The sequence below is a fragment of the Hippoglossus stenolepis genome, chromosome 6 (assembly GCF_022539355.2).
Source record: "Hippoglossus stenolepis isolate QCI-W04-F060 chromosome 6, HSTE1.2, whole genome shotgun sequence".
Lineage (NCBI taxonomy): Eukaryota > Metazoa > Chordata > Actinopteri > Pleuronectiformes > Pleuronectidae > Hippoglossus > Hippoglossus stenolepis.
In genome coordinates this window covers 1533291-1543288 of record NC_061488.1, presented here as the reverse complement: position 1 = coordinate 1543288, position 9998 = coordinate 1533291, and the positions used below count along the sequence as shown (strand labels likewise).

The window sequence follows — 9998 nt, the reverse complement described above, 5'->3', positions numbered from 1 at the left end:
AGAGAGAAAGAGAGAAGTATGGAGCGACGTGGTGGCTCAGCTTCCATAGATAGACCGGATACAGTAGCTGAGACAGAGGATGAGCACATGTGGCTTTAGTTTTGCCTCTCTGCTTCATTTTGGAATTCCATGACGACCCCATCAGGCCTTTTATGACCGTCCACTGACACCAGCCCCACCAATCAGCTGCAGCGGAGGAGGTCACATGCTGCGGCGACCTTTACAGAGAGGTTATAAAGTGAGGCGAGGCTCTGTTCTATGTTCTTCAGAACTTCCTCACGTATCGTGCTGCAGCAGAGACACTGAATCCACCGCGAGCTTCGGACCAGACCAACCTGACACAGTGAGTACACAGGAATCTGACTCCTCCATCACGTCCACCTCACAAAGTCTCTGAAGACGACAGCATCCGCGAGTCTCAGCGAGGGAAACCGTCCAGAGCGGCGAGGTTAGAGGAGATCCAGAGTCTGATCAGGAATCAAAAAACTGCAGCTGCAAAATCCAAACCTGTCAAATTTATACAACAAAGGCCCAAGAAGTTGGTGATATTTAGAAATACAAAGATGATGCATGACAAACTGCTGCAGCTGCATTATCTTCAGTTTCTCTACGACCTCAATGATTCAGCACTGAATTAACATCATTAGCTTAAATTATGAATTAGTATTTGTGACGTTTGAGTGAAATCTGAGCTGATCTGCTGCATCAAGTCAGATTTGACACAAACAAACAATCACAAACACCGGAAGTTGTCAGATTGAATTTAAAAGCTGTTTAATCCTCATCAGAACTCAGAGGTTTGAGATATCGACTGCATCTAATAATCTATCTTTATAATATCTGTCTATGTTCTGCTCAGATGATGCATTTTATTAAATAACGTTATGATTAGGGATGTTTATAATTAACCACTGACCTACAATAAGAGTTTCCAGTTACACAGTATATATAGTTTGATATAGATATGTGTACATATTAATCTGCATTGCTGGGACGGTCTGTGTGAAAGCATCTATGTGCTGTTGTTTCTGAATCAGGTTATTAACTGTGATTGTTTCATGAAGATAATGTCTTCATCTGTTTGTGTCTTCATCTGTTTGTGTCTTCATCTGTTTGTGTCTTCATCTGTTTGTGATTCCAACTTAAGACCTGATCCCAAAGAGCCAACATCTGCTGTCTGACAGTAAATATAACCAGTGATATTTACTGTGAGGATTTGTGTGGCGGTTGTGTCTGTGTGCGACGGAGGCTCAGGCATGAAAAGACAATAATACAGGGAGAGTCTGCTGTGGCAGCTGCTCTGAGGTCCGGAGGAATGTGTGGAGGTGACTGGGAAACGGCTGCTGGGCCAGTTCGCTGGTTGGTCTTCACGCAGAAGCTAAATAAAGATTCTCAGTGAAAGAGACAAACAGCGATTTGGCTTTTTGACGTTTGAAGATGTTAATAATAATTCTGCTGATGAGCAGTTTCTATACTGAATCAAAGCCTGATGAATTTGATCCATTGTTTCCAAAACTGTCAAAACTCATCAATTTACGGACAAATACTCAAATACTGCAGCAGCAAGTGTACAATGCAATGTAACACTATATATATATGATTGTCCAGCTGGACGTTTGGTGATTGGTCAAACACGTCCAACATGTGTAGGAAGTGTCTCCGTCCTCACTTTACCTGTCCTCATAAGGGGGCGTGTCAGACGAGCTACTGGGCGTGGACTACGCAAAAACATGACGTCACATGACATCACAACGATGTTAAAGGTTCCTGTTGAGGAGAGAAACACTAAACACACAAGTCGTGGTCTTTGCACAAAGTGCTTCCACACAACTGTGGTTTTGAAATCAAACGTCTGCACCTTTAACGAATCCTCTTGTGCTCAGATGTCTCGGTTCCTGGATTTGGACGAGTTTGGAGAAGCTGCTCGCTTCATTCGTCTCACCAACCTGGAGCAGCTGGCTGCGATGGCCCAGGCTTATGATGGTATGACACATTCATATTTATTCATATTCACTGTACTCATCTTCATTTTAAATTAACATTAGAACTGTGGGTTTCTACCTGTTTCTATTTAAAGCTGCATTTCAACCAAAATACCGACAAAGTTTAGACCCAGGAACGTTTTTCAAGAACTCAGAGGTTGTGTCTGAAAACTACACAACAACAACGAGGCTGTGATAACTGTAATGTACAGGCAGCATTAGTGCGACGCTGTACATTACACTGTAAGACTTCACGGAGCAGATTCAAATCGTGTTGATGTCGACGTTGAAAAAGAGACAAACACTTCAAAATGACATCTGAGATAAAATGCTGGACTTGACCGTCCCAGTTCGAAGGTTCCTCCGATGGCGGTGGACAGATGTGTCCGTCCAGAGCGAACATGGCTCCACCGGCTGGATCCTTCCCGGTCCAACGTTTCCCATGATTCATTGCGTTCTCTGATTAACTGTTCAAAGAGGCGAAAACGTCAGAAGAATTTATCTTTAAGTGTTAATACTGAACCGAACAGCTTGACGTTAAAACATCTTTTCAACGTTTCTAAACAATCAAAGTTCCCACAGAGGTTCTTAGATCCTGTGGTCGAAATGTAACTTGTGTGTTTGTTTGTGTGTAGAAATAAAAATAAGTGTGATTCTTTTCTCTCAGGTACGAAGCGTGTCTGGATGCCGGACGAGACTGAAGCGTATGTTGAAGTGGAGCTGAAAGAAGTGAATGGAGACAAGTCCACTGTGGAGACCAAGGACGGACGGGTGGGTTAGTCAGTCAGTTAGTTAGTTAGTTAGTTAGTTATTAATAGTTAGTTGTTAAACAATTTAATAACAATCACAAGTTTCAGTTTAATGCTGCTCTCTGCGTTTCTCCACATTTTTTGGGGAACTGAACTGACTCTTATGTATTAATGATAAACTAATAATCATCATTATGTTGCACTGATCTTTGTATTGATCTTCACACATTGGTCATGTGATCTTCAACCTGGTTGTTTCCTGTGTTTCAGTTTCTGATCGTGAAAGGAGACGACCTCCAGCCCATGAACCCTGCGAGGTTCGACATGTTGGAGGACATGGCCATGCTGACTAATCTGAACGAAGCTTCTGTCCTTTTCAACATGAGGAGAAGATACAGCATGTGGATGATCTACGTACGTATCTGAGTGAACGTCACCGCCCCGACACGCTGTCCTTATTCTCACTGTGTGTGTGTGTGTGTGTGTCTGTGTGTGTGCAGACCTACTCGGGGCTGTTCTGTGTCTGTGTCAATCCGTACAAGTCGCTGCCGGTCTACTCTCGTCAGGTGGTAAGGGCCTATAAAGGAAGGCGGCGCACAGAGACTCCGCCCCACATCTTCTCCATCGCCGACAACGCCTACACCGACCTGCTGCAGAGTGAGTCTGATCGACCTTTGACCTCTAACGTTGATGAGGCGTCCTGACCTCACCCGGGGGGGTCAGGCGAGAATTTAATTATCCCACTATTGTCCTATCATGTGGTCATTCAGACGACATATTACCCAGAAGTCACTGCTCTACTCGGAGCTCTTCTGTTCCTCTGCTGGTTTTATTTCATGGCTTCGTTCTCCTCCACAGATCGAGAGAACCAGTCGATGCTCATCACGTGAGTCTCGACCGCAACAGGAGCATTGTTTAAAAGAAGAATTAACCTGTTACATACATTTTTAGTACTTTTCGTTTTCAGTGATTTTTCTACCTGGACCTGAATGACAATGCATCTGTGTTGTTTGTTGTTGTGTGTTGTTGTGTGTTGTTGTGTGTTGTTGTGTGTTGCTGTTGTCAGAGGTGAGTCTGGTGCAGGGAAAACAGTCAACACTAAGAGAGTGATTCAGTATTTCGCCATCATCGCTTCTCTGGGAGAAAATGTGAAGAAAGGAGTGAGTCACCTCAACATCTCTTCTCTCTTCACTGTCTCCCTGTATTTTATATATTAATATGAAATTGTATTTTATATAAAACACTGAGTCACATAATGAAACTGTTCTTCTCCGTCTCTGTGCGTTCAGGGATCTTTGGAGGACCAGATCATTGAAGCTAATCCGGCTATGGAAGCGTTCGGCAACGCAAAAACCATCCGAAACGACAACTCCTCTCGTTTTGTGAGTTTCGTGAGGACTGAGGCTTCGTCACTGATGAAAGTTTAATATTTATTATTGTGTGGTAACGAGTGTGTGTTTGTGTGGCAGGGAAAGTTCATCAGGATTCACTTCGGGACGACGGGGAAGCTGGCGTCTGCCGACATCGACATTTGTGAGTTTTTAATCAACTTCAGATTCTCTACAACAGCTCTGGAAAAATTGAATTTGTTAAAAGTTGATGTCTCGACTGTTTCTGGATGTTTGTGTGTTTTTATTTGTGTAGCACCCCCACTGCCAAGGACCTGAAACTGCAATACAATACAATAACATTCATATTTTAAACATTTTCAAGTAGCAAGGGAATAGGCCTAACATTTTGATTTAGATTTTTTAATATATTTTTGATTTCATTTCAGAATAATCAGCGTATTTTCTGCAGCCTATTTGATGCACAAATTTACAATGTGATGAAAATAATGTAAGTTGTGACCTGAAAGGATTTTAAAGGTCGTAATAGTGGATTAGATATTATCAAGTTTACTGCCTGTTGTTTTCTTAAATGTAGTAAAACTGGTTTAAAATGACAGAAATCAGGAATCTTGCAGCTCTGCATTTATCATGATTCTATTTCCATCGTGCCTGAACGATCAGACACTGATATAAAACCTAAGTCGTCCATTTGTTCAATTTGATCAGATCTTCTGGAAAAATCCAGAGTCGTGTTCCAACAGCCCGGAGAGAGGAGCTACCACATCTACTACCAGATCCTGTCCAATCACAAACCAGAGCTACAAGGTAACCCCGCCCACTGATGTAACCTGTCCAATCACAAGCCAGGATCACCACCTACAAATAATGTTATTAATCTCATTAATATTCACTGATATTCATATTTTTATATCAAAACTGTTACTGAACAACTAAAAATCAGAACCAATCACGGGTCAGTCTCAGCTGTCAATCACGATGTCTCAGCTCGTTTGTATATCATCAACTAATTCAAACTAAACTGATCAGAAACATGAACAAACATCAGTTTGATAAGAACGACCTGAAATGACAGAAACCTTCTTTGACAAACATTTATTTATCGTGGATTTGGATTTTTTTGTTGGACCAAACAATCTGCTAACATGGAGGAGGCAGGGATTAGGACCTGTACTGCAACCAGCCACCAGGGGGCGATCCAGGTGCTTTGTTATTGAGATGCTGTAATATTTGTGGTTGTGGGTTGTTGCAGACATGTTGCTGGTGACCACCAACCCCTACGACTACCACTTCTGCTGCCAGGGTGAGACCAAGGTGGACAGCATCAACGACGGGGAGGAGCTGAAGCTCACTGACGTAAGTAACCTTTGACCTCAGAGAGACGCACTGGCCCCGACGTCACGCTAACCCTGACCTCTGACCTCTGCCTGTGTGCAGCACGCCATGGACACGCTGGGCTTCACTCCTGAAGAGAAGTACGGCTGCTATAAGATCGTTGGCGCCATCATGCACTTTGGTAACATGAAGTTCAAGAAGAAACAGAGGGAGGAGCAGGCCGAGGCCGACGGCACGGAGAGTAAGAGCAGCCTCAGGAGAGCTGTGGATACACAACACTGCAGGAAGACACACAAAACACACAAACATGGAGACACATTGTCATTTTGTCACTCTTAAGTTTTAAACATCATGAAATAAAGTCCCTGTACCTGAGAATTCAAACTGTAAGTCACTGTACATCCATTCCTGTTGACTGTTATATTATACTGTGTAAATGTACATGATGTGTGTGTTGTGTGTAGGTGAGGATAAGGCAGCCTATCTGATGGGCATCAGCTCTGCCGACCTGCTGAAGGGCCTCCTGAACCCCCGCGTCAAGGTCGGAAACGAGTTCATTGTGAAAGGACAAACTGTGGAACAGGTAACCAGATCTTTTTCATACTCTGTCACACTAACTTTAAAACACTGAGTCCATCTGCTGATTGTATTTTCTTGTCTCTGTGCAGGTTAACTTTGCAGTTGCAGCCCTGGCTAAGGCCACGTACGACCGCATGTTCAAGTGGTTGGTGAGTCGTATCAACTCGTCCTTATACACCCCGCTGCCTCGTCAGTACTTCATCGGAGTCCTCGACATCGCCGGCTTCGAGATCTTTGAGGTAAAGAAGAGAGAAGGACAGAAACATCCCGTCGAGATCCAAAAGTTCCTTCAAATACAAAATATCTATAGATTTCTGGATTTAAAACCTGTGTTTACTGTGCAGGTGTAGAACTGGTTCGTCCTGGAGCTGCATCTCTTAAGTCCTGAATGAGTTTAGTTTTTTTAGAAGTTGCCTTGTGTTTCTCGTCTTTGTCTTGAGCTTGATGTCCTGAGCCCGTTGCTCGGACCGATGATCCTTCATATTTCTACAGGGAAAACATGTCTGTGATGCTGAACCACAAACATGTTTCTGTCTTTCTGCAGTTCAATAACTTTGAGCAGCTGTGCATCAACTTCACCAACGAAAAACTGCAGCAGTACTTCAACCACCACATGTTCATCCAGGAGCAGGAGGATTACAAGATGGAGGGGATAGAGTGGACCTTCATCGACTTCGGTTTGGACTTACAGGCCTGCATCGACCTCATAGAGAAAGTGTGTTTGTGTGTGGGCAAACAAATCTGCAGTCATATCGTTGAATAAAGGTTTAGCATCGCCTTTATGAAAATAATCCCTGATTCTGTGTGTAGCCCATGGGTATTCTGTCCATCATGGAAGAGGAGTGTATGTTCCCCAAGGCCACGGACCAGAGCTTTAAAACCAAACTCTATGACAACCATCTGGGCAAGTCGCCCAACTTCCAGAGGCCAAGGCTGGACAAGAAGCGCAAATATGAGTCGCACTTCGAGGTGGTTCACTATGCTGGAGTGGTGCGTATCAGCCCATATCGTTCCTTTGCACCAGTTGAATTGGTCAATAGTTAATACAGATGCATTGATTGATAGAAAAACAAGTAAATATGAATGTTTTTGCAAACTGATCCATTACAGCGGACATGTCTCCATCACATCTTCTGTGACAATCATAGGTGAAATTAAAGTAAACATGCAGTTTATGATTTTGGAGGAGCCATAAGAAATATCTCCATGTTGAATATGGACAGACGTAGAAATTACTTTACAATTACTGTTCTGCTATTGTTCTTTTTGTACCAACACTTCCAGATATGAAAGAGTTTGATTCCAGAACTAAAAGTTAGATTTTTCCACTACATCTGAAGAACTGTGAAGGTTCAGCAAAGCACAATAACGATGTATTTTTTATTTTGAAGAGCTTGATACACAAAAGAACAAAAATGACATGGCGTCCCTCAAGGCTCTATGCTCGGGCCTCTTCTTCTCAGGATCTTTAGGCTCCCACTAGCTAAGACTACGGAAACAACCCAACATCACAAGATGGAATAGATTCAAAGAGAAACTAATCTGTGTTTTGATTTTAGGTGCCGTACAACATCACAGGCTGGCTGGATAAAAACAGAGATCCTCTGAATGAGACGGTGGTGGTTCTGTTCCGGAAATCCTCAAACAAGCTGATGGCTAAACTTTTTGAGAACTACATCACCACTGAGATGGGTAAATAGACAAAGATTTCCCACAGGTTCAAGTACTTCACAAAACCCAGAGGCTGCAAATGTGAAAAAATAAATAAATATAAGAAAGAGGTGTGAGGTGACACTGTGGACGAATAGTAAACTGTTTGTTTGTGATGTGGTTTCAGCTTCTGATCCGAAGTATGAAACCAGACACAGGAGGAAAGCAGCTTCCTTCCAAACAGTTTCCCAGTTACACAAGGTGAGCTGTTGCAGAACATACTCACAACAGATTACAGTACGTTTGGGTTTTGGTTCTTCAACAACCTCCTCGACTGGCTGTGATTGGTTGAGACTCTCGACACTCGACCCACCTCATAGAAGTCTACAGCTCTTTGTCTTTGTGTGTTTGAATCCAGGAGAATCTTAAGAAGCTGATGGCGAACCTCCGCAGCACTCAGCCTCACTTCGTCCGCTGCATCATCCCCAACGAGACCAAGACTCCAGGTAACCAAACACCCAGTGGGGAGGCGTCATGTTTTCAGGTTGTCTGTCCGTCCGTCTCATTCTTGTATCGCCTTGAGGGAATTCCTCGTGGACGATCTGGAGATGACCCTGGTCAATATGAGGAAACAAAACATATTTAGCCTGAAACTGCACTGGTTGGTGGAGGCAGAGAGCTGCAGTAGAGATCGTCTTGATGCTGTTGCTGGAGATGTTTCAGGTGTTTCCATGTGATTTCCAGGTGTGATGGATCCTTTCCGGGTCCTCCACCAGCTGAGGTGTAACGGAGTCCTCGAAGGGATCAGGATTTGCAGGAAGGGCTTTCCCAACCGCATCCTGTACGCTGAGTTCAGACAGCGGTGAGTCCGAAACCGAACACAGAAGCACAAGCTGCTGTTTCAGTCCGGTCTGTGCGTTGATACCTCGAGTATTTACAGCTGATTTTCAAACCTTCAGTTAATCCATGTGCACGTCTGTCTGGTTTCCAAGTTATCGCATCTTGAATCCTTCTGCGATTCCGGAGGATTCCTTCGTGGACAGCAGGAAGGCCGTGGAGAAACTGCTGGGCTCCCTGAACATCGACCACACCCAGTACAAGTTTGGACACACTAAGGTACAACACAGATATTCTGAGTAATTGATTCTGCTGTTACCAGAACTTACTTTAAACATGATCTGTTTCATTCCACTCTGCTCCTCAGGTATTTTTTAAGGCCGGTCTGTTGGGTCTGCTGGAGGACATGAGGGACACTCGTCTGTCTGAGATCCTCACCGTCGTCCAGGCCATGTGCAGAGGGAAGCTGATGAGGAAACAACGAGAGAAGCTGATACTGCAAAGGTCAATATGATGAGGGATCGAGAATCATATCACTCAGAGAGTTTTGTATCCGGTTTATCGACTTAATCCTCCCGGGAAAGAAAAATCTGTGTGTGCTTTTGAGAAATGTCGCCCGTCTCTGTGATAAAAACACAGTTGTCGTCTTTATTTCTTCTTTTCAGGGAGGCTGTGATAGTGATCCAGTTCAACCTCAGAGCTTTCTTCACAGTGCGGACTTGGCCGTGGATGATGCTGTTCTATAAGCTCCGCCCCCTGCTCAGGAGCGCCCAGGTGGAGAAAGAACTGGCTGCTCTGAACGAGGACTTCACCAAACTCAAAGATGCCTTCGACAGGTCTGTTCACCCGCCCGTCTGTGGGCAGTAAAATCACACTGGGACAATCGTACACGATGGAAGATGTTTGGGTTTTAGTTTGTTCTGCTCTTCGCTCTCTCGTCTTTTCGCTCTGTCACTTTGGTTCGTTGTTTTTCTTCTTCAGGTCGGAGGTGAAGCGTCAGGAGGCCGAGGTGAAGCAGGTGGATCTGGTTCAGGAGAAAAATGACCTGTCTCTGCAGCTCCAAGCTGTAAGTCGCACTGAAACATGCTGAGACATCACAAATCCTCTGTGTCCTCTCACCTTGGGTTTACACCTGGATGTTATTTCGAGGAAAAACATTATTATAAATATAAATGCTGATGTTGTTTTGGCCTGTTAGTAAAATGATAAACAATAATCTGCCTGCAGAGATAAACTCCTGCTTTTAACCACACGAGTCTCATGTATCCTGCGTCGCTGCTCGGCCCTAAACAGTTGATCAGCCTAAGAAATAACACAATAGATGAATTTGGAATAAAATACATTTTAATAAATCAAACATTTCATAAATCTTGTTCACTAATTAATGTCGCGTCATAATTTAATAACTCCTTTAATTAGCTGATCCCTTGTAAACTCATCCTTTCTTTAAAATGTCTAAAATGTATGTTTTTGTCCATCCCATCCACCCAGGAGCAGGACAACCTGTCGGATGCAGA

General features: G+C 43.7%; 1 protein-coding gene across 2 annotated transcripts in view; it reads left to right on the top strand.

The window, feature by feature from the left end:
* The first annotated feature begins 266 nt into the window (after positions 1–266).
* The window catches only part of LOC118111481 (myosin-7-like), a 22201-nt gene continuing 12469 nt past the window's right edge, over positions 267–9998 (top strand). For both annotated transcript variants that reach the window (XM_047340361.1, XM_047340360.1), the window contains exons 1-25: positions 267–343; positions 1884–1983; positions 2650–2753; positions 3002–3145; positions 3232–3388; positions 3590–3617; positions 3798–3891; positions 4021–4113; positions 4201–4264; positions 4789–4887; positions 5333–5436; positions 5518–5656; positions 5880–5998; positions 6084–6233; positions 6539–6709; positions 6805–6984; positions 7554–7686; positions 7832–7905; positions 8063–8150; positions 8389–8506; positions 8637–8760; positions 8849–8985; positions 9147–9317; positions 9463–9547; positions 9973–9998. The exon at positions 9973–9998 is cut by the window's right edge and continues 217 nt beyond it. In XM_047340361.1, coding sequence (XP_047196317.1) covers positions 1884–1983; positions 2650–2753; positions 3002–3145; positions 3232–3388; positions 3590–3617; positions 3798–3891; positions 4021–4113; positions 4201–4264; positions 4789–4887; positions 5333–5436; positions 5518–5656; positions 5880–5998; positions 6084–6233; positions 6539–6709; positions 6805–6984; positions 7554–7686; positions 7832–7905; positions 8063–8150; positions 8389–8506; positions 8637–8760; positions 8849–8985; positions 9147–9317; positions 9463–9547; positions 9973–9998 — 2702 coding nt within the window. In that variant the 5' untranslated portion in view covers positions 267–343. The remainder of the gene's footprint in view (positions 344–1883; positions 1984–2649; positions 2754–3001; positions 3146–3231; positions 3389–3589; positions 3618–3797; positions 3892–4020; positions 4114–4200; positions 4265–4788; positions 4888–5332; positions 5437–5517; positions 5657–5879; positions 5999–6083; positions 6234–6538; positions 6710–6804; positions 6985–7553; positions 7687–7831; positions 7906–8062; positions 8151–8388; positions 8507–8636; positions 8761–8848; positions 8986–9146; positions 9318–9462; positions 9548–9972) is intronic.